Source organism: Chanodichthys erythropterus, chromosome 15 (assembly GCF_024489055.1).
Source record: "Chanodichthys erythropterus isolate Z2021 chromosome 15, ASM2448905v1, whole genome shotgun sequence".
In the NCBI taxonomy this organism is placed as follows: domain Eukaryota; kingdom Metazoa; phylum Chordata; class Actinopteri; order Cypriniformes; family Xenocyprididae; genus Chanodichthys; species Chanodichthys erythropterus.
The window spans coordinates 29,647,277-29,670,857 of record NC_090235.1 but is presented as its reverse complement, the minus strand read 5'-3'; the positions used below and the strand labels follow the sequence as shown (position 1 = coordinate 29,670,857).

General features: G+C 36.4%; 1 protein-coding gene across 1 annotated transcript in view; it reads right to left on the bottom strand.

Annotated features, from left to right (window-relative positions):
• Positions 1–13,372, bottom strand: part of gabbr1b (gamma-aminobutyric acid (GABA) B receptor, 1b) — a 94,447-nt gene extending 81,075 nt beyond the window's left edge. Inside the window, exons 1-3 of the mRNA XM_067411679.1 lie at positions 13,295–13,372; positions 8,867–8,931; positions 8,130–8,268 (exon numbers count right to left, since the gene is read on the bottom strand). Coding sequence (XP_067267780.1) covers positions 8,130–8,268; positions 8,867–8,931; positions 13,295–13,370 — 280 coding nt within the window. The 5' untranslated portion in view covers positions 13,371–13,372. The remainder of the gene's footprint in view (positions 1–8,129; positions 8,269–8,866; positions 8,932–13,294) is intronic.
• Positions 13,373–23,581: the final 10,209 nt, after the last annotated feature.

The following is a 23,581-nucleotide window of genomic DNA, read 5'->3' as shown; positions in this document are numbered from 1 at the left end:
AAGTGGCACAGGACAGTCTGAAGGTTGTGTAATAGTTATAGTGTGTGTGTTCTTCTACATATGGTTTATGAGGACACACTTCCTGTGTCCTCATAAACCAAATGGCTTAAAATAGAAAATACCAAATGGTAAGGTTTTTTTTTTTTTTTTTTTTAAATTCAAAAAAATGCCAAAGTTTTCTGTAATTGGTATGTTTAGGGGTAGGTTTAATGTAAGGACAGTTTGTACAGTATAAAAACCTATGAAGAGTCCCGTAAACCACATATAGTTTAAAGGGGTCATGAACTGCGTTGTTTTATAATGTTTCCTGGGGTGCACTTATAATGTTAGTATGGTTTTTACATCAAAAATCATAAATTAGAAATAAAAGCATTTTTGTTACCCTGATTTTAGCCCTCTGGTTTGAATGCTCTGTTTTAAAGGGTGTGTCTGCTGTGAGACTTCAGTGTAAACTCCCACTGCTGTGATTTGCTAACATCTTTGTCTTTGAAATAGCTAAGTATTACTCTCTGTTTTAGAGCGTTTTTACTATTACAGCTCTCAAAGTTAACTAATTTTGAAAAATGTTGCATTACATTTAGATATATGGCATTATATTTAGATCATAGCATGAAAGGTTGCAGAGATGAACAATGTAGCCAATCACAGACATGTTGTTGAGAACATGAAAGCAGTGATCTCGTCATTGCAACTCAATTTCTGTACACTAACAAATGCTTTCATCATCACTAACATTGCAAATGCGATATAACTAAGAGATTTGTTGAATAAAATGGGAGTTTTGGATCCTTTGAAAGGTAATGTTATTTTAGTCCTGTATTGCTCTTCTCTCCTCATCATCTCACTAAGCGGAGCTAACATTGCAATGATGAAGTAGCTGTTGATTTCTTCTGTGGAGGCGTCATAGATGGGCATATTCCAGGATCAGTCGTTCGCTGGGCCTGGTGTCAATAAAAGCTTTTATTTGACTAACAATGATGTTTTCAGTTCTGAAACTTACAGGATATTCTTATAGTATGACGACCTCTTATATATCAAAAGCTCAAGGAAAAGTTGATTTCTCAATTCATGACCTCTTTAAGTGTGTGCATGTGTGTGAGCGCGCACTTGACCTAGCTTACTTTTGGGGACAAAAATCACCCCCCAAAAAAATTGTAAAACCTCCATTTTGGGGGAAAAAAAGGTTTATTCAGAATAGCATACTACTCTTGCTTGTTTTGCTGTAATGTACATTATGCGCAATGTACACTGATGTTCAAAAGTTTGAGGAAAGAAGGATATTTAGCAAGGATACAAAAGTGACAGAGTAAAGACTTTTCTGTTTATATAAACCCTAAACTTTGTAATCTGAATCACATATTCATTTACATGTACATTGCATGTATTCCAAAATAAAAACAGCACATGCACAATGCATCAGTCGCCACATTCAGAACCGGAGAAAGTCAACAGAGCGGCTCTGAGTATAATTGTCATTTTTGTATTGATGACATTTCTAAAAAGAAAGCTCACATATGTCAGAAAAGCTTTTTTTAGTAAATACTTTTGCAAACTTCTCCACTGACCATTTTTTTAAAGTCAATCATTTTATCCCTTAAAACTTATCTTTGATCATCAAAATTACATATTTAAATGTTTTTTCTTGTGAAAAAATGTCTTCATGCCTTAAAACAGTGGTTCCAAACGACATTCCTAGAGCCCCCAACACTGCTGCTGCATCCGAAAACTGTAAAATGCTGCCTTCTGAGGACACATTTCAAGGTAGTAAGGCATCAAGACACGTCCGAATTCAATGCTCGCTTCACTTCCTCTCTCATGAGATACCTTGTTTAGATCGATTTTTGAAGGAAGCATAGATGTATCCTTAGCTGCTTTTGATATCCCACAATCCTGTGCTTTCCATTCTGTGACAGTAGTTGAGCTAGAAGAATAAAGATGGCGTCCGAAAGTTGCGTTTGCTGCTCAGTCTGTGTGTAAATGTACGATTTTGACCAACATATTTCAATTTTGATATAATTTCTATCGAGAAATTACTACTGTAATAATTAAATATTTGTTTAGTTCTCACCAAAGCTCGCTCTATATTGCTGTAGATCATTAAACTGTTACGCTGCCTCAGAAATCTGTCCGAAATCAGTTAAGTGAGGTGCCTTCATGTACAAACGCTGCCTTACAAGTCATTCTCTTATAAGACAGCGAGGCAGCAAGACAGCTACCTAGGTTTTCGGACGCAGCCTGCATGTTTTCCATGTCTTCTTGATCAAGCACACCTGATTCAGATCATCAGCTTATTAGTAGAGACTCCAAGACCTGAAATGGGTGTGTCAGATAAAGGAGACATGCAAAATGTGCAGTGTTAGGGGAGGCTCAAAGAATGTCGTTGGGGACCACTGCCTTAAAATACCAGAGATTGTATATTATAGGGAGACGAGAGGATCTGTATCTCTTACCATTGGAGAAAGTGTAACGGCTAACTTAATCACATGCTCAGCTCATTATGTAATGGCAGTGACGTCAGTCACAACATTCCCTAGTCTGCCTTCTCTTAAAAAAATACACTTTTATCAAGCTAAAATCTATTCGTTCCCAACGAAAGTATTGTTTAGTGATTAGCAAACAGGCTGTCGATTAATTAAATGATTAGCTATTTCCCTACAAAAGTTGTTTAATGAGCACAGTGAATTCAACAACCGGCCTCTGGTCTCCTTTCCTGCGTACCGCCAGAGGCGGAGCATTAGCATTAGCATTAGCATTAGCCGTTACATTTTTTTGGATATAGGTTGCAGGCTTGCCTTCGAAGTGGCTTTGAAAATACTCTACGCCATTGCTTCATTTAGGGCAAATTCCAAACAAATTCCATTTTTGCACCCTTGAAGGGCACTTTGAGAAGGAGACACCATTTGTGGGGTGTTCCAAAAGAAAGTGAACAACTAAATTCCTTCACGAAGGGCCCTTCCACAAGGCTGTTAGCAAAGGGTATTTATTCATTACTATTTATTCATATTAAACATCAAACATTTTAAAAAGTTAAACACTTTAAATATTTACAGTCTACACAACAGTCTCCGTGCTTACAGCATCACAGACATTAATATTTTAACTATTTATAAAAGATGAGTCATTGTCTGGCCATCTGGAATATTGGTATGGAGATAAAGGTTATAATTATATATTTTTTGTAGTATTACACCACATCGTGTATGTATATTAGCACCATTTGTTGTTTTCTTGTGGTATGAGATAGAGCGTTAGGACCCGGAAGCGCTGCCGCGTGACGTCAGACTTAACAACCAAATATCCACTCTGTCAACTTTATTGTAGCAAACGCTGCACAATGGCAAGTGGAAATACTGGTTTAATTCAGCCATATACAGTATGTTTGAACCAGAAACTGATTCAGAAGAAGTAAATTATACTGGCTCACTCAAAATCACATAACGTAACATTTCATATTAAAATGAATATGATTAGTCTTTGGCTTGCCTACGTAATCAAACAGCTAATAATGTTTTGCTAATGTTACTCAAACCATGTTCCCATTTGCTATCTCAGAGTCAGACAGCTGCCTTCTAAAATCAGTGTCCTTAGAAACGCATTGAACAACTTTTAGAATGTCAGTGAAGAAAGGCATATAGTTCATCATAACATCGTAATATACATCATATACATAATTCACCTGCTATATTGCTAAATGTACATGATTTTTCATATCAACAGAAAAAAATATACCAGGATAACCTGGCTTCTCTTGAGACTCCCCTGCTTCAGTTAGTGATATGCTAAAGCCCACCGGCACGTTGATGTGATTGGTTACAAGGTTGTTTGTGATGTAAGAAACACTAGCGATTTCAAACCGTATTGAGACTGTCTTTGGTTCACTGCAGTTTTAAAGAGAAAATACTCAGCAGTGGTGTTGGCTTATGAATTTGCACATGGTTTGTCTTAAATCATATTAAAAACATCACACAGACAACATAAAAAAATTAATTTTCACTACAGGGGGTCTTTAAGACAAAAATATAATAGGAAGAAATGTTTCCTGATCATGTGGCACAGAAGACTGGAGTAAATTCAGCTTTGCCATCACAGGAATAAAATACATTTAAAATATATTCAGTTATAAATTATAATAATACTTCACAATATTACTGTTTCTACTGTATTTTTGACCAAATAAATGCAGCTTTGGTGAGTATATTTCTTTATAAAACGTACAGATAAAATACCTGGATGACTCACTGTACTCCATTTGCCAATATGTGCAATACACATCAGAGAACACTTCATGGAAGTGCTCGACTTAACCATCCATTTCAAGTGTGATTAATCAAATTAAACAACTCAAGAAGGAGGTGTGCAAAATCGCTGATTTGATAAGGGTTTTTTTTAAATATCTGAAATAGACACTGAATTAATGAGGTCATGTGACAGAAATGTAGCATACTAATGTCTGAAATGCTAATTGTGTACTGTTTCAATGAATTCCTCCAATAGCAGCCTGTACACTGTATATACTGTGCACTATGCACTAATGATCATCCTAAAAAAATTTAAAAAGGCACTTGTATGTATAAAGACACAACTGATACGGTGAAAATTAATATAATAAATAAGCATAAAATATTATTAAAAAACAAATTGTCTTTATTACGTTACATTTTTACTTTTTTCTCTACCTCACTATAGTACTGTAATGTTAGATGCATTTATTTATTTAAATATTCATTTATTTATTTACTCATTTTCATATATTTAGTTAGTTAAAGCTTATTTTTTATTATTTACTGATACTTTTTTATTGAAATTTTCCGCATGCAGACCCAAAGTCTTTGCTGTAGTATTTAATTTCTTAATTTTGGGGCACAGTTAGTTTCCTGTAGGCCTAATTACAATTAGCTTAATTTAAAAATAACAGATGTCAAAGAGAAGTTAGCTATAGATACAGTACATAAAAATATATGTCTGACTTTCTTTTGGAAAAAATAATGTGACAGAGACAGGGAAACAAGAGAAAGTTTTCAGACTTCACATTAAGTCCTGACTGATCTGTTTTCCTCATTAACAGGTTTACTAACATTCGCACAATAACAGTGAGAAAACACCTCCATCCTTTGCTTATGCATTTATATTTATATTACCCAGCATGGCAGGACGGTAGCCTTTGGTGACATCATTTACTGATGTAATGCACATTCTACTTTCAAACACGCTATTCATCAACATCTTTTCAAAATCAAAGCTCTGATGTATTCTGAATTTTAACAAATTCAACAAAATTAGATACATTGTTTTAATTGTTACTCTGAAGTTGTTTTTAATATTGGATGAGCTGGATTAGTATAAAGGCTGAGGTAACTAAATTAACTAACTAAATGGTGTCAACATTATGGCATCTTCTATTTAGAAATCTAGACTATGTGCTCATTTAGGTGATTGTAAATGATGTGTCTAACAAAAAAGAATCCTCTTATAATCAACTGTTACTGACAGTCACAGTCTTGAAAAGATGTGATGTTACCTGATGAACAAATGCAACTGCATTGTTATCTTGTCACTGCTGTGATAAGAATGGACATTAACAATGATCTGTGAGTCATTTGTGAATTTCTAGCAAACCGGATGTGTGACAAAACCGGATGTGTGTAATACTTAGTTGTACTTCAGTACTACAGTATTTGTACTTCATTACTACATTTAAATATAATGATGGAGAATCTGTACTTTACTAGAGTACTATTAAGTGTTGATTTTGTTACTGTTAAATGAAAAAATATTATAAAATAGTTTTCAATAATTTTAAAAAAGCTTAAATAAAAAAAATATTAGATGAAAACATTTTTTTTTAAGAAAGTTGGTAGCTAACTGAAATAAAATAAGTTGAAGTACTAAAATTGGTCAAACTAAAATAAATAAAAAAATTACAACATGAAAATTACTAAAACGTAAATGAAAATGAAAATGAAAATATACTAGTAAAAACTTACTCAATATATATAATATAAGTATATACATACTAAAACAACACTGGAACTATAGAAACATTTGTACTCTTAATCTATCATATTTACAAGTCTTCGTGCTACTTAAAAAAATAATTTACTGTAGTACATTTGCAGGTCATCATGATGAAAATCTTTTTTTTTGTACTGAGCTTGTAACACTGTGTCTACATTGGATGCAAAAGGTGCGATGTGTGCAAAGATGTTGTCTACACTGGATACGATGTGACGCAAGCGACAAATCTCCGACAGTAAACTGATGCCTCGTTCTATCTATGACATACTGACATGAAGGACAAATGCTTTGCAATAGGTGCTTGGGTGTGTCCAGTGTAGACATGGTGTAAGACTTAATGTTTATACAAACCCAATTCCAAAAAAGTTGGGACACTGAACAAATTGTAAATAAAAACAGAATGCAATGATGTGGTAGTTTCAAATTTCAATATTTTATTCAGAATACAACATAGATGACATATCAAATGTTTAAACTGAGAAAATGTATCATTTTAAGGGAAAAATAAGTTGATTTTAAATTTCATGGCATCAACACATCTCAAAAAAGTTGGGACAAGGCCATGTTTACCATTGTGTGGCATCCCCTCTTCTTTTTATAACAGTCTGCAAACGTCTGGGGACTGAGGAGACAAGTTGCTCAGGTTTAGGAATAGGAATGTTGTCCCATTCTTGTCTAATACAGGCTTCTAGTTGCTCAACTGTCTTAGGTCTTCTTTGTCGCATCTTCCTCTTTATGATGTGCCAAATGTTTTCTATGGGTGAAAGATCTGGACTGGCCATTTCAGTACCTGGATCCTTCTTCTACGCAGCCATGATGTTGTAATTGATGCAGTATGTGGTCTGGCATTGTCATGTTGGAAAATGCAAGGTCTTCCCTGAAAGAGACGACATCTGGATGGGAGCATATGTTGTTCTAGAACTTGTATATACCTTTCAGCATTGATGGTGCCTTTCCAGATGTGTAAGCTGCCCATGCCACACACACTCATGCAACCCCATACCATCAGAGATGCAGGCTTCTGAACTGAGCGCTTATCCTCTTTAGTCCGGATGACATGGCATCCAAGTTTTCCAAAAAGAACTTCAAATTTTGATTTGTCTGACCACAGAACAGTTTTCCACTTTGCCAAAGTCCATTTTAAATGAGCCTTGGCCCAGAGAAAACGCCTGCGCTTCTGGATCATGTTTAGATATGGCTTCTTTTTTGACCGATAGAGATTTAGCCGGCAACGGCGAATGGCATGGTGGATTGTGTTCACCGACAATGTTTTCCTGAGCCAATGTTGTGATTTCCATTACAGTAGCATTCCTGTATGTGATGCAGTGCCTTCTAAGGGCCCGAAGATCACGGGCATCCAGTATGGTTTTCCGGCCTTGACCCTTACGCACAGAGATTGTTCCAGATTCTCTGAATCTTTGGATCATATTATGCACTGTAGATGATGATAACTTCAAACTCTTTGCACTTTTTCTCTGAGAAACTCCTTTCTTATATTGTTCCACTATTTTTCGCCGCAGCATTGGAGGAATTGGTGATCCTCTGCCCATCTTGACTTCTGAGAGACACTGCCAATCTGAGAGGCTCTTTTTATACCCATCATGTTGCCAATTGACCTAATAAGTTGCAAATTGGTCCTCCAGCTGTTCCTTATATGTACATTTAACTTTTCCGATCTCTTATTGCTACCTGTCCCAACTCTTTTGGAATGTGTAGCTCTCATGAAATCCAAAATGAGCCAATATTTGGCATGACATTTCAAAATGTCTCACTTTCAACATTTGATATGTTATCTATATTCTATTGTGAATAAAATATAAGTTTATGAGATTTGTAAATTATTGCATTCCTTTTTTATTCACAATTTGTACAGTGTCCCAACTTTTTTGGAATCGGGTTTGTAACATTACAACACAGTCACTGACCTCAAGCAATATGTTTTAATTATTTTTGGTTTCTGAAGATGAAGGAAGTTGTAATGTAAAGTTACTGTAACAAAATAAAACATTAAAAAGCTTAAAAAAAGTAAATGTGGAAATTATTCTCTTTCACTCAAGTATGTTTTATCTATACATTTTAGACCTTTGCAGAAAACAAAAGGAAGTTTAACATACAGCATTTGCTGCGCTGGTTCAGGTCGGTCCAAGTGCCGTCAGGGAGACACTTCCTGACCTTTGGTCCCACAATTACCCTGTTCCCTCTGCAGATGTACTCGATTTCATAATCCACCGGCAACACCTGAACACTACGGATCTGCATCCAGAAAGAGAGAACTCTGTTACAACAAAATTTAAACATACACTGCTGTTAAAAAGTCTAGGGTCAGTACGATGTTGTTTTAAAATGAAAGACTACTTTTATTCAAGGCTGCATTAAATTCACCAAAAGTGACAGTAAAGACATTTATAATTTCCCAAAAGATTTATATTTCAAATAAATGCTGTTCTTTTTAACTTTCTATTCATTAAAAAATCCTTTTGTGGTTTCAACAAAAATATTAAGTAGCACAACTGTTTTCAACATATAAGACATGTTTCTTGACTGGAGTAATGGCTGCTGAAAATTCATTTTAAATTTAGAAAAGTTAATTTAAAATTGTAAAAATATTTCACAATATTAATAATAATACTGTACTATTCATAATAATACTGTACTGTATTTTTGATCAAACAAATGCAACCTTATAGATACAATAAAAAAACTTCTTTTAAAAAAAATATTAAAACATCTTAACTACCCCAAAATTTTCAACAGTAACATAAACTTTACCAACTATCCACCCAAACTTACACAGATACACATATTTAATATAATAAATTTAATAATAAATTAAACACTCAATTCTTCACACCTGTTCCTGGGTCAGGCCCCTGTATCTGATCCCACCATCTCTTGGCGGGCGAATGATAGCACAACCTGATGGAAAAGATATGTAGATAATCAAAGATAATCATGTTTTCTGAATGATGTCTGTGAAATCCTACTTGTTACATTCTCAGAAACCGTACAATCATTTATCACAATCTGCAATGCGCATTTTGACCATTAGATGGCAGAGTCTCCTTTCTAAACATCTGAGGCAGCTTTGAGCTAGCAGAAGCAATGGCGACAGCCATGATCGAAGCTCCTGTGACGGCCTGAGTCGTTTATTCAAACTAGCCATTCTTGCCACTATTATTACAAAAGATGATATATATATATATATTATTTTCCACAAAAAAATATTAACTCACAAAAAACCTAAACCAACTTTACAGTGGTTTCACTAGTGGAGCCTATTGTAGTCATAGACTTCAAATGTAGCCCTAATAGTGCTAGTACTTCACAGCGCTAAATTTTCCATTATATTTGAGTCATTCATGTCTCTAATCTGTGTAAATGTCTGAGTGTCCCCTGGGCTCAAGGCTCTGCTGGGGATTTGCTGTCAGAATGAAAGAGTGCAGTAGCTGTAGCCTGTTATTACAGCCTGGTTCACCTACAGTGTCAGCAGCTAATTACAGTCATCACCAAACCCAGTGCCCAGGGGCAAGACAGACCAGCATGACTGTGTGCACTTGTGTGTTCACACGTGCATGTGTGTATTAGAGTCATTTTGTGTGTAAGGGTATTTTTAGGGTCAAAAACATGAGCAGCATTAAATCAAATGCTTCCATTGGTTCGCTGTTCGCAGCTTTGAAGAGACTGTAGGGTAGTTGGAAATGCCAAGTCTACACTGCACAACATGTATTCTGGCATTTTGTGTAATTGCACACTGTATTTAAGAAGACCACATACATACAGCTGAATTCAGCTTTCACTCTTCTACTGAATGCTCAGTCTCGTTCTGTACATGGAATGGGTCAGGATGGTCGACTAGTCATCAACAGCAGCATTTTTTTAGCTTAGATTTTTTAGCAGTGTGGTCTAAAGTGAATGAATTTTAAAATTCTGCTTCTCTCAAAGCAGGGTTATAATTGTTAAATAAAACTAAAACTGTTGAAAACATTTTTTGAAATAAAATATAAATATTACATTAAAAAAAAAATCCTTAAAAACATTGCCTTGGCATTGAATGTTTAAGTTTTTACAAAAATGACTAACTGGACATTTAGAAAATACCAAAAACTGCACTAAAATAAAAAAATAAATGAAACCTGGTAGTAATATAAAAACTAATAAAAATTACAAACACATAACAAATGTCATTGTCAAATTGTCAAAACACATGTCAAATGTCAAATTAAAATGAAAATATAAAAAAATAAAAGCATACTGAAAATATTAATAAAAACTATAATACAGTGGTTCCCAACCACATTCCTGGAGGCCCACTAACACTGCACATTTCGCATGTCTCCTTTGTCTGACATTTTAGATTTATGAGTCACTACTAATGAGCTGATAACCTTAATCAGGTGTGTTTGATTCAGGAGACATGCAAAATGTGCAGTGTTGGTGGGCCTCCAGGAATGTGGTTGGGAACCACTGCTATAATAGTATATACATTTTAGCATGTCAGCAGAAACAGTAGCTGCTGGACTATCAGTATACTGAAACCCTCCATAAAAAGTAGCAAGGATACATCTCACATTTGTATCAAATAACATTTCAAAACCATTACTGTCAGACTCAGATATTTGGTAACACTTTGTTTTACAGTGTCCTTGTTACACGTTACACTTGATGCATGTAGTGATGATACCAGTAAATTATGCATAATTACAAGCAACTAAGGCCCTGTCCACATGAGTATTTTCAAAAACGCAGCTTTTTCTATACGGTTTGGCCGTTCGTCTTCAAGCAAGCACAGTATCTGGTCACTGACACCAAACTTTTTGGAAAACTCCTGCCAGGGTGAAGATTTTGAGAAACTCTGGTTGTGTTTTTGTGTAGATGGTGAAACCAGAGATTTTGGCTTGTGATGTTGGAACAGGAAACGGTAATAACTCTTTTTTTCCAGGCTTCTGATTGGCCAACATGGCTTTACGGTGAGTGTTATATCACAATCTGTTGGTTTGGCATGCTTTTGACAGCGCTTCAAAACAGGCTAACAGGTCAAAAATAGTTAACATCAAACAGGTTAAACTGTTGGCTTCCATGTTTTTATGTTTACTACCATATTTTTTCTTTACTAGAGAAAACATTGGCAATGGCTATTATTAATGGCAGTCAACACATGTGACTTGGTGCGTTCACACTTGTAGAACGGTTCGTTTGGTTCATTTGGTCCGGACCCAAAAAGAAAAAAAAACATTTAATCCTGGTCCGATTAGCGTTCATGCTGGGAATCACCGAACCAAAAGATACCGAACCTAAAAGCATAGGGATACGTTCACAACCTGATTGGTCGGATTTTATGACGTATTGCTTTTTTTTGAGACGGAACTTACTGAACATCCAAAACAGTGCTGTTTTCTGAGGTAAATGCGCTTGTTGTGTGTGCGTAGTCTGAATATGATGCTATTTTGGCCAGCTGGGAACTCGTGAAGAGCTTATAAAATGCGTAAAGGAGTCAAAACAGCGGCGGGAATCCCTCCGTCACACACAAATGATCTACTGCATGGAGACACGCGTCTGATGCCTTTGATGTGCAAACTTGCGACTATGACGAGAAAAAACGACATGCGTGAAGATTCTATACTTTTTAGGGTCTCATCTTCCTGTTTTTGGTCTTTGGTCCATGTTGTGTTAGGGTGATTTCACACTTGGTTCGATTGCCTGGACCGAACCCGAGTTTGGTTGCTCCCCCCTCCCCCTGCCCCCATTGGACTGTGTTCACATTATATTATTTGGTCCGAACCGCGGTTCGTTTGCGTCATCAAACCAGCAGCTGTTTACTCCGTTGCTTATTAACGACGGCCCAGGAGAAGACGGCAAAATGCATAATGTTGCTCTCCTCACATTTATATTTTTGTTTTTGTTTTTGAACTGTTGGTTTTGTTCATAACGGCACTGGCGTCTATCTGCCAGGAATGTAGAACGTTGAAGGCGAGCAGAAATGAGATACTACAGCTCTTGCAGCATGTCAGTCATGCTCATCGGGAAAGTGAGTGAAACACATACACAAACATGCATTTTTATCAAATAATGTGGCATTAATAGTGGTTCACTTCCGTAATTTGGTACGTTTGCATTCATATCAGAAGCGAACCGTACCGGAGTTCACTTGAACCGCACCCCAGACCAACCTTTTTAAGCGGACTCGGGTGCGGTTCGCAGGTGCGCACCCGAGTTCAGAAGACAGTGTTCACATCATCCAAACGTACCAAACTCTGACTTCAATCAAACCCGGGTGCGCATCAAAAGTGCTAATGTGAAAGCACTCTTAATATATCATTCGAACCACACCAGAGTTCGTTTGGAAGCGGACCGAGAAACATCTTTTCAGTGGTCTCAGTCCACTTGTTTGGTGCGCGCCGCACCAGGGTTCGGATTGCAGCGTTCACACATGTTCAAATGAACCGCACTAACAGAGCAATCGCACCAGGGTTCATTTAAATCAAACCAAACATGACAAGTGTGAACGCACCCTTAAAAACTTAAAACTTAAAGGCAATACACTGTGATAAATGATATTCCACAGGCTCTTGTTCCTGTTCAACAGGCCATAGAACAGGACAATTATGCATGGGGGGGGATTATACGTGAGGATTTATGTACTTATTATAGCTGTCAGACATCTAATAGTGTTGATACTGTGTTTCATTAGTCGTTCAGCTTGGGTAAAGCAGACTAGCTAAGCTTGTAATATCTGAGATAGGAAGGATGCAATTAGAGCTGGACGGAGAAGACGTGACAAAAAATCCAATTCTAGAAGCTGACTGATGTGGCCAGTGAATAAGACCTTTTTACACACCCAGAATATCAACACACTGCATAGCAAACACAAACAAATAAACAAATAGATGCTCTCACACATACACACAAATGTTGGGTTTTTGTATTGCATGAGGATAGACATAATAATTTTTATATTGTGCACGATTTACATTCTATTCCCCAACCTAAACCCTACACCTATACCTAACCCTTACAGAAAACATAGTTTTTGTGATACATCCAGACCACTAGGTGTCAGTAAGTCCAAGACAACCATATCGGCCAGTACAAAACAAACACCATATTGCAGAGTGCACCTTTAACCAAAAATAGTATTGTTTTGTATTTTTTTTCTTCAGTATATGGTTTGTACTTGATTACAGTTCCCATTCTTATATATAAAGTTAAAAAACACAAATTACAAAAAAAACAACAACAAAAAAAACAAAACAGGAAAACAGGAAATATACATGACCTTTACCTGTGGTTGTATTACGTGAGGCTATGGTGAGGGAGAAAGACCCGAGGAGAAATGAAAGAACAAATGTGAGGGCCATTCTTGCACCTGCAGAACAAGAGAAAGAGAGAGCCAATCGGCATTATCAGAAGAGGAACGGGTGAGTGTGAAAACACTTAGAGAGTGATGGAGACTGATTGTTTAAGGGTGTGAGATGAGTGTGAAAGAGGTCCCTGAAGGACAAGAGGAAAGGAGGAAGTTCAGTAGGAGAGCACACAAGGGGAAGAGACAGGAAAGGAGTGGAGGTTGAGAGGAGGAGGCATGGGCCGAGGAGAGAAGCAGAAGGGTGGCAAGGAACAGATCACAAACGGCACTTGCGGACAGACGGATCTGAACAGCTGATCTCCTCTTCTAGATTCACAGTTAGTCTACCACGACCAACCAAATGAGTCACTCGCGGCAGGGTGCCTTCCCTTACTCAGCCTACAGTTCTGCTTAATATCTGCATCAAGGTGCAAGCACTGCCCAGCCGTCCCCCATCAATATTCCCTTTCTGCTTAGCTGCTTTCTGACTCAGATGCGCCAGCAAGCACGACTGTTAGTGTTAATGGGGGTGGACAAGATGAATGATAGCTGTTGTTTCAGTCAATGGCTATTGTGTATTTATTGGTGTTGTTTTTGACGTGAAGGGTCCCATTTTACTTGTAGCAGCATATGTATAGCAATTGAGATTCATATGCAGTACACACTTAAGCCTTGAATTTGATTGGCTGAGCGGTGTTCCTAAAACGATAGAGTAACAATGAAAACAGCATACGATAACATAGATAACAATAATAACAGCACTGTACATTATATATGGGGATTTTTCAGTGACTGTTTCTGCAGATTACAAGGCAGAAGGTGATGACAAGTAACTGATTTTATTATTGAGTCATTGCCTCAACCAATTCATTCAACAACACTAATTCATTAAGGAATAAAACAAGTATCTGTCATTATATGCAAGTTATTGAATGATTCACTCAACTGATTCATTCCACAACACTTATTCCTTCAGGAATGATACAAGAGGAGTTTCTCAATACCAAATGCGCAAAGTTCGGACTTGCATCCTTGGTAATTTGAACTTGCCAAGTTCGACTCAGAAGAACGGACTCCCGGGGATGGGAGGACGCAAGTCCGGTGATTCGGCAAATGGTACAGCAGCGTACTTGATAGCCTTACTCAGCTCGCTCTGACTACTTCAGTATATCTGTATGTATATTTTAGGCAACAATAAAACAAAATATATTATAAAACACTACTCTGCCTCTTTCCGTTTTCATTTAAAAAAATCTTTATATATTCATTTATTTATATTCATTTAAAAATCTTTAATTCTTTAACATATTAATAGCCACACAAATGTGATTGAGGTAAAACATTCAATGTTTAACTTCACTGCATGTATATTTAAAACAAAATGAAATATAAAACACAACCCTGCTTTTTTCTTCTACATTTTAAAAAAATTAAACATATTAATAAGTTCAGGCCATATGTGCATATGTACTCTGATTATCTTAACTGTAATAAAATGAAATATGACATAAAACACAACCCTGTCTCTTTATTGATCATTAAAATGACATTTAACAAAACTTTGTTAAATGTCAGTTTTAATGATCAATAATAGCCATTATAAAAGTAAAAGGTATAAGAAGCTATACAATACAAAATAAAGCAAACGATTCAGTCAAATGTACAAATCCAGCACTTAAGTAGGCTGCAACAGAGTTAAATAGCCTAAATATAAATATAAAAATACACGCTTTATCAATAAAACACAGATTTGAGCTTTAAACAAATATATTCTCAACTACATTTCATGACACAATAACAGTAGTATTTTTAAATTTCGTTTTCTCCTCAGCTATTGACGCTCACTGGTTAGTGCAATATGCATTCTGGGATACCTGGCTGTCTCAAGTCCACACAAGTCACCTCTCGTTGCATCCTCGATAAAAGGGGTGGATCAAGAACACATCCAGGTATTTGAACTGTACTTGAATAAGTGTGAACTTTGAATTGTAACAGTACTTGGGCAGCTAACTTATGACGTTTCACAAGTCCACAAGAACATAATTACAGACAAGAATGCATATTGAGAAACAGCTATGGTGCTATCTTTATAAGTAACTGGATGATTGACTCAGTTGATTAATTCAACAACACTGATTCATTCAGGAACAAAACAAGGGGCTGTTTTTAAGAGTGAGGCATTGAATCATTGCCTCAACCAATTCATTCAAGGTATGAAAGAAGTGACTGTCTGTCTTTATGAGTGAGTCATTGAATAATTGACTCAACCAATTAATTCAACAACACTGATTTATTTAGGAATAAAACAAGTGAATGTCTTTATGAGTAAGATATTGAATGATTGACTCAATTGACTTAAGAACACTGACTCATTCAGGAATGAAAAGGTGACTATATTTATGAGTGAGTCAATGAATATTTAACTTAATCGATTAAAAACACTGATTCATTCAGGAACAAAACAATTGACTGTCTTTAAGAGTGAGTCTTTAACCCCTTAGCATTCCTGTGAAAGTTGCCTAAAACACCTAAAATAAAGTGCATGCTGTTCTTGAACCATTTGGAGTATATGCATGGTTTTGGTCTCTTCTGAAAAGTATGTATACCGCGGGCAGTACAGTGGAATGCTAACAGGTTTAATCACTTACATCAATAAGCATCCAACTATGCATGAATCTTACAATTTGACTTAAATGGGCTATATGTAAAATAAATACACAACAAAAATGACAGCAGTGAGAAAACAGCAGTTAAGAAAGTATCTGATCATAGAGAAGTGATGTTTGCACCAGCTCTGCAATTAACTGGCATCATGTCAACAGATGATAGTTTGATTATAAAGTATATTTGAGACTAGACTATATAGAGCTGGCTATGTGAGATTATAATGTAGTTTGCATTAATCTCTTTTCTTTGCATCACACATTGACATTACAGTAGAGAATGGCAATATCCTAAACATTATATGAGCATTTATTTCACGCATCATTGTAATTGATCCTGTTGAATCATTATAGACTTACATTGTTTATGTCACTGTTTCTGTGTAACAGCAAACTTTTATATTTTAGTTTGTGTTGGAGTCTGTGTTGTTGTTTGTTGACGTTAGTGGACTCCATCTGGAAGAGAATTTAAACATCACATCCTTTTGATTTTCCCGGCAAATCATCCTTCACATAAACAATTATCTTCTACATGCTTTCAAAGAAAACCTAGGAAGTCAGGGAAGGTCTCGTTTTTTTATAGTTCCATTACAAGCTGTTTACACATTGGCAGTAAAAAGACTGATTAATACATGAAAATTCTTACATATAACCCCTTTAAACCATGTATTATGTTGCAGCTTCTAACAACGTTACTGGCCAATTGGTGAGTAACTCATTAAAGCCAATTTCTACTTGCATTTGCAGCTTGGCGAGTGTTAATTTTGAACCTTGTTCACAATGTTGAAGGGAAGGGGAACATTGAAAGGAAGATGTAATAGCAGGGCATGTTCATAAGCCCCTATAATGAGTGTGGAATTGCAGAGGAGAAAAAGAAAAATATTCTTCAAAGAGCTGAAAAACCACAGAGAAACAAATCTGGGACGTAGAGCACGTAAACCACCAGCTTCGTATGAGGAACTGGGGCCAATGCACACACGCTCACATTTCCTCACACACAATCTGATTAGACAGCCAACAATCAACCAGGACTAATCTACATAAATTAATTTCACCCAAATGATATGCTAATTTGAAATACAGGTAGCAAAGCAGGAAGACTCTACTCCACCAGAACGCTTTACACTTCCTGTGCTGTAATCACAATGGAAGCAATTTCTAGAGATTATTCACGGCTTCTAACTGTTCTCAAAGGAGTATGAACGAGTATATGAGCCATAACACATTTCATCCCACACTATAAAAGCAGACAAGGCTTTCCGTCGTGGGAGCGCAGCGTGCTGTAAAGGCGGTCTTCGCATGAAAGGCAGGTTAGGATTAACTTTAGCGGGAGAGGCAGCGCAAGGAAAGATTTTCATGAATGCAATGAACATATGGAGTTGCCATACAGCCTTGACAGAAAAAAAAAAGAAAATGAAGGAGAGAAATCGACAGAAGCTAGCATGCTGCCTTGCTGTCTACTGCTTACATTGGCAGCTGTCTTCTAAGGGGCTGTGCACACAGGACACGTTCTTGCTTCTGTCTGCGCTAATTGTTGATCTACGGTAAATATGGACTAGACGAACATCTTTGTCCGTTACGGCACGTCTCACACCACGAGCATGTTGTTTTTAAGATGCTATGTCAAGTTAAAAATAGTTTATGCAGTAAATCAATGTCAGCTTTAAAACAATGGACCAATCGGATGAACCTGACGACTGCTTATTTACATATGCACAACAATATTGAGTGTTAAGGGTAGTTGCATGCATTTCCATGAGCTTTTTGCAGTTAACATTAATATTTTAGGTTACAATTTATACAAATATGTATTAAAAAATATTTTAGATGCCATTTCTTCTGGTTTTTACTTTTATTTTTTGACTTAATTAGTTTTTAGAGCTCATTAAAGCTGCACGTATAATAATTAGTAAAATGCCATGACAACAAATTCCCAAAACTATTTAATGTCAAATAGGCTATCCATTAGCAAAGGTGTATAGGAGTTAATGGCGCTATAAACTTGCCTTCTGTTCAATTCTGTTACGCTCCGTCTAGCTGTTTTTAATGCTAGGATATGTTCTGTGTGAACTGGCCCTAAGGCATCTTCCTAATAGAAATGTAACCACATAAATGATTACTCTACATAAACACTGTGCAATACACAATTAGTGCTCCTCACATGAAGCTCACAGTTGTGTACCAAATGACATACTATACTCACATATACTATGAACCATCAAGGGTATGAGGTTTAAAAGATTATAATTTCATGTAGCAGTGGAGTCTGAGAGCCCTTCTCTTTTGGCTATGTAACTAAGTAAAGCTGATGTCCAACATTCCACTGTTTTGTTTGTTTGTTTGTTTGTTTTTTTATTATTATTATTAATTATCATCCGGGTATTAAAAGTGCAATTTTTCTTGCTGGAATTTTCAGCAAGAGCAAACACTATTTATACTACAGAAGGACTTCGGACAAATTGGGATGCATATAAGATAAATGACTGATTTCAAAAGAGTTTGGTGTTAGAATGTTGCTAATCTAACTAGGTGATACTGTTCTAATCATAAAAAGCATATACATTATATTGAAAGAAATAAGTACATTCATAATCTGCATTTCTCTTGCTCATCCACCATCTTGAATTATTTCTCCCAGTGTCTGTCGCAATGCATTTTGGAATTGCTTTTTCAGTGAAGTATACATGTAAGTCTTAGAATTGACCCCAAATTAGGTATAATGCTGCTTACTAAATTTTAGAACAACCATTGTGTTTGTATAGCACACCTATGATGCCTTAAAATCAGTGGTGGACAGTAATTAAGTATTTTTTAAAAATTTTCAAGTATCTGTACTTTATCAGAATATTTTTATTTTGGGAAATTTTTACTTTTACTTAATTAGATTCCAAAGCATAATGTTGTACTTTTTACTCCACTGCATTTCATAAAAACATAATTTCCTATTATTTTGAACTGAAGAAATTGTCCAAGAGACACACTGAACGATTTATGCAATCGATCGGTCCAAATAAATCACACTGAATCCGATCCGATTGCATCTGTTCTTGAGTCAACAACTTATTCAAGTTGATTCAAATGATCAGGTCTTTACTTAATTCACAAGTATGACTCAAAATTGGCCAAGAACAGGAGATCCTCGAAACTTAAGTGCGTGCGTGACTGATGGTGCAGAAAGTTACTAATGCCTAATTTTTGGATTTATTATTTGTAAATGAAAATCAAATTTAGGTCACGACTGTCAATGTGAATTGTATGAAATGGCTGAATGTGGACATGTTCATATTTATTTATCATCGTATGAATATGGTAGGTTTTGAAACAAAAAAATAACGCAAGTCAATGCCCATGCATCTTCTCTGTTGCCGTAGCATTTTCAAATCATATAAAGCTAGTATATCCGATTAGTGTTCTTCTAACAATGTTAACACATTTTGCCCTTTGTGATGTCTTTTTTTATATATTGTATGTTTATATTTGTCAACACACATTTACACAGATTTTATTTCTCCTCATTTTTAAACAGGCCTACTATATGGTATATTTTGTTATTGTCACTAGTTTGCACACTTGAATTATCAGTAATTATCAGTTTTATTACTTTGTCTGCCTAATCTTCAATTTAACAGTTCATAATAATTCACATACACGTTTTGCGCAGTAGGATAGGGTATATAAAATTGCAAAAGAAATAAACATTAATCAATCAATACTTTTTATTTTTATGACTTATGACTTTTATGACTTTTACTGGAGTATTATTTTATCAGGGTTTCTGTACTTTTACTCAAGTACTTGATTTGTGTACTTCATCCACCACTGCATAAAATGTAGTCTAGGTAGACAGCTTGCTAGGTTTTGGAACAGCTAATGTCAGAGTAAGGCTCTGGTGCTAGGTAGTAAAGAGGAGATTGTGAATGCTGCTTTGTTATGTGAAAATGAAAGTAATGAAATGCACTTGCTGCAGTGCAGGGTGAATGTACACACACATACACACAATCTGACAGTGGCACAAAGACAGGGCTCCACCTGAGGCGTAAAACTGACCTCTTGGTAGCAAGCTCTCTTGTCTGTCTGTCTCTCTCTCCTCCTCTCTCTAACATGTTCTCTCTCTCTCTGGCTTGCTTTTTCCAGGCCACAATTGTGTTCTTTATTGCATCCTTCCAAAATCACTGCTGTCTTTCTCTTTCCTTATTCAGTCTTCTTTTATCTCTCTACAGAGCAATTACTCTCAATCTATCCCCCCTCAATCTTTCTAAATGGCTTGTCTCATGAAAACAACATTTCACTCAAATGGTTTCTCACACCATATATACTCATTATAAGCAGCCTGATTGCAATACACAGCATTGAAACCACCGCCATAATCTCTGCATAGTTTTGATTTACACCACCCTGATTGAACACCTAAATATTCAAGATTCGGTCATTCAGAAGTACCATTTTAAGAATCGGTCATTGAAAAACATACCAGTTGCCAACTACTCTGAAAACTGGGGTGGAAACGTCCCTTGCAGTGTTTATGTTGGATACAGCCCTGGCACGCACACATTAATGCACATTCACTTGGTAAATGACAGGTGACAGTCTCTGTATGGACAGTGAAAGCAAAGCACGTCTCTTTTTGACTGGAAACCAAAGCTGAAAACTGCCTAATTCTGTTGCCAGGCAACCATTCATGTACCCTCCTTCCGTTTGCTCTTTGACTGCTGTCAGACTTTCTTGATGTTTTAACCCCCGGTGACACACTGTTTCTACCACGCCTCTGTAAACGAACCCTCTCACCCATCTGACTGCAGAGGTGATGAGTGAACTCGACGGTTTCTCTGCAGTGTCTCATCAGCGCCTCATCTAGCGTGAAAATGTGGATTAGCAGTTTGCACCTGGGCAGCTAATATTAACCACCATAGAAATAGTATAAGCATGTAAATTAGCATGAAACGAGGACCTAAAATGGGCAGGGCTTACACTGTCAGATTTTTTTTTTTTTAAATTGTACCTTTTGGGGGTACAACAGCTTGTCACTGGGGCAGCACCCTTAAAAGAACAACTTTATACCTTATCTACCCCTAAAAGGTTCTCAGCAGTACCTAATAGAAGTAATACGTACCCTTAAAGGATAAGTTCACTTTTAAATAAACTTTTGATGATAATTTACTCACCCCCATGTCATTCAAGATGTCCATGTCTTTTTTATTTCTTCAGTCGAAAAGAAATTAAGATTTTTGATGAAAACTTTCCAGGATTTTTCTCCATATAATGGACTTCAATGGGCACCAAACGGTTCAAGGTCAAAATGACAGTTTCAGTGCAGCTTGAATATGATGAATAAGGGTCTCATCTAGCGAAACAATCGGTCATTTAAAAAAAAAAAATATAAGCACAAATGCTCGCCTTGCTCTGTTCTGCGATGCGTGTTCGTGACATCACGTAATACACAATTACGTTGAAAAGGTCACGCTTGACGTAGGCGGAAGTACCGACTCAGTGTTTACAAGTTGAACGTGCAATTACTAAGTCAAATGCTGTTTTGCAGCACAGGGTGAAGTCACATTGTATGTACATTAACGACGATTTGAGAGAAATATAATATTCATTTAATGTAAAACAATGTACATGGCGCTCTGTGGCGTGGACAGGCGCCGAATGTTGCCGCCGGTGTGTGTACACTAGACTTGTGCCGATATTCGGTAATGCGATAAATCGCGATAATGAATATGCACGATATTGTAATCGTCGGCACTTCAGAATACCATAAATAATAATTTATTACCAATTATTAATTTTTTATAAGGCAATTAAGAATACTTTACCCATCAATCGTATAAAATGCATAACACCACTGTATTCTGCATCAAAAGGACACACGCTCAGATGTAAACAATCCCAATGTGCACGAGAAGCACATGGCGGAACGAGTGAAGGAGACACGCTGAATGACAGTGCGCGTTCACTCTCTGACAGCAGAGGGCGCTGATGGAACAGCAGCGTGCAGCGGTTACCACGGAAACCGTGCAAACAAAGTAACTGCGCTAGTGAAGTTTTTAAAATGCTTCAAACAGCCATTCATTTTTTTGTAATCTCAGTGTTGTTCATCACAGCACCAAATACTGAATACTTAAAAAATATATAAAAGGATATTTATTTTCAAACCTAAACATTTTTATATTTTAATCTGGACTACAACATGCCCTAATTGTTCAGTAAAACTTTGGAAACATACAGCTTCATTAGTTAACGTTAATTCATTATCGCTAAACTGACAATAAAAATACTTATAAAGTATTAATTATTATTAATTAATGTTAATTTCTTAGTTACTATTTAATAACATTACTAAAATCAAAATAACTTATTTAATGGACCTGAGATAAAACTAACAATGATCAGTTGTGTTTCTAAACTAACATTAACAAAAAATAACACTTTCTGTAACAATGTAGCTATTGCTCAATCTTAGTTGATGCATTAAATAGAGTAAAGTGTTATCTGTTGTTCTTTATAGCCTAATTCTTTTGCATTTTAATCTGTTTGAAAATTTCAGTCATAGTTTTTTTTGTTTTATTACAAAAAGAGTTCTTAAACCTGTTAAATTATGACAAAAATGGTTTTGCAACTTATTTTAACATTGTGATAATATCGTTTACCGTGATAAAAGCTTCATCAATTAATCGCAACATGAAAATTTGATATCGTCACAGGCCTAGTGTACACTCATAGAAAACAATGCATTTGAATTTTAAAGACGTGGCGCAGCGCTAAGACGTGACCACCTTAAAACACTGTTGCTCAGTAACGGTGGAAATCAATTTTGTCCGGTAATGCAGCGAGATGGAATCAGGGACTGACTGATTCTAATGGCGGGATTGAAATGGTCCAGTCAGGGCAGCATTGAGATTCCTCCTCTGTTGGCAATGGTTGGCATTTGCCACATGTGCACCACCACATCTCGTTAGATCTTCGTCTGCCCGATGCTTGAGAGGTGTGTGTCACCACAGCAGTCTCTTCCATCTGCCTAATTTCTTCCTCTGTGTATTCCGGTTCAAAAAGGTAGGGCAGGGTGAAAAACTCATCTTCTCCTCGAAGTTCAAAATCGCCCGACATTGTTGTTTTACCTTTTTTTGTAAACGGCGTTTGACTTAGTATTTGCACGTTCAACTTGTAAACACTGAGTCGTACTTCTGCCTACGTCAAGCGTGACCTTTTCAACGTAATTGTGTATCACGTTACGTCACGAACGCGCATTGCAGAACAGAGCAAGGCGAGCATTTATGCTCATAAAACGTTAACTTTTATTTTTTTTTTAAATGACAGATCGTTTCGCTAGATAAGACCTTTATTCATCGTCTGGAATCATCTAGTATCGTCTGGTATCGTTTAAAGCCCTTTGAAGCTGCAATGAAACTGTCATTTGGACCTTGAACCAGTTGGTGCCCATTGAAGTCCATTATATGGAGAAAATTCCTGGAATGTTTTCATCAAAAACCTTAATTTCTTTCCGACTGAAGAAAGAAAGACATGGACATCTTGGATGACATGGGGGTGAGTAAATTATCAGCAAAAG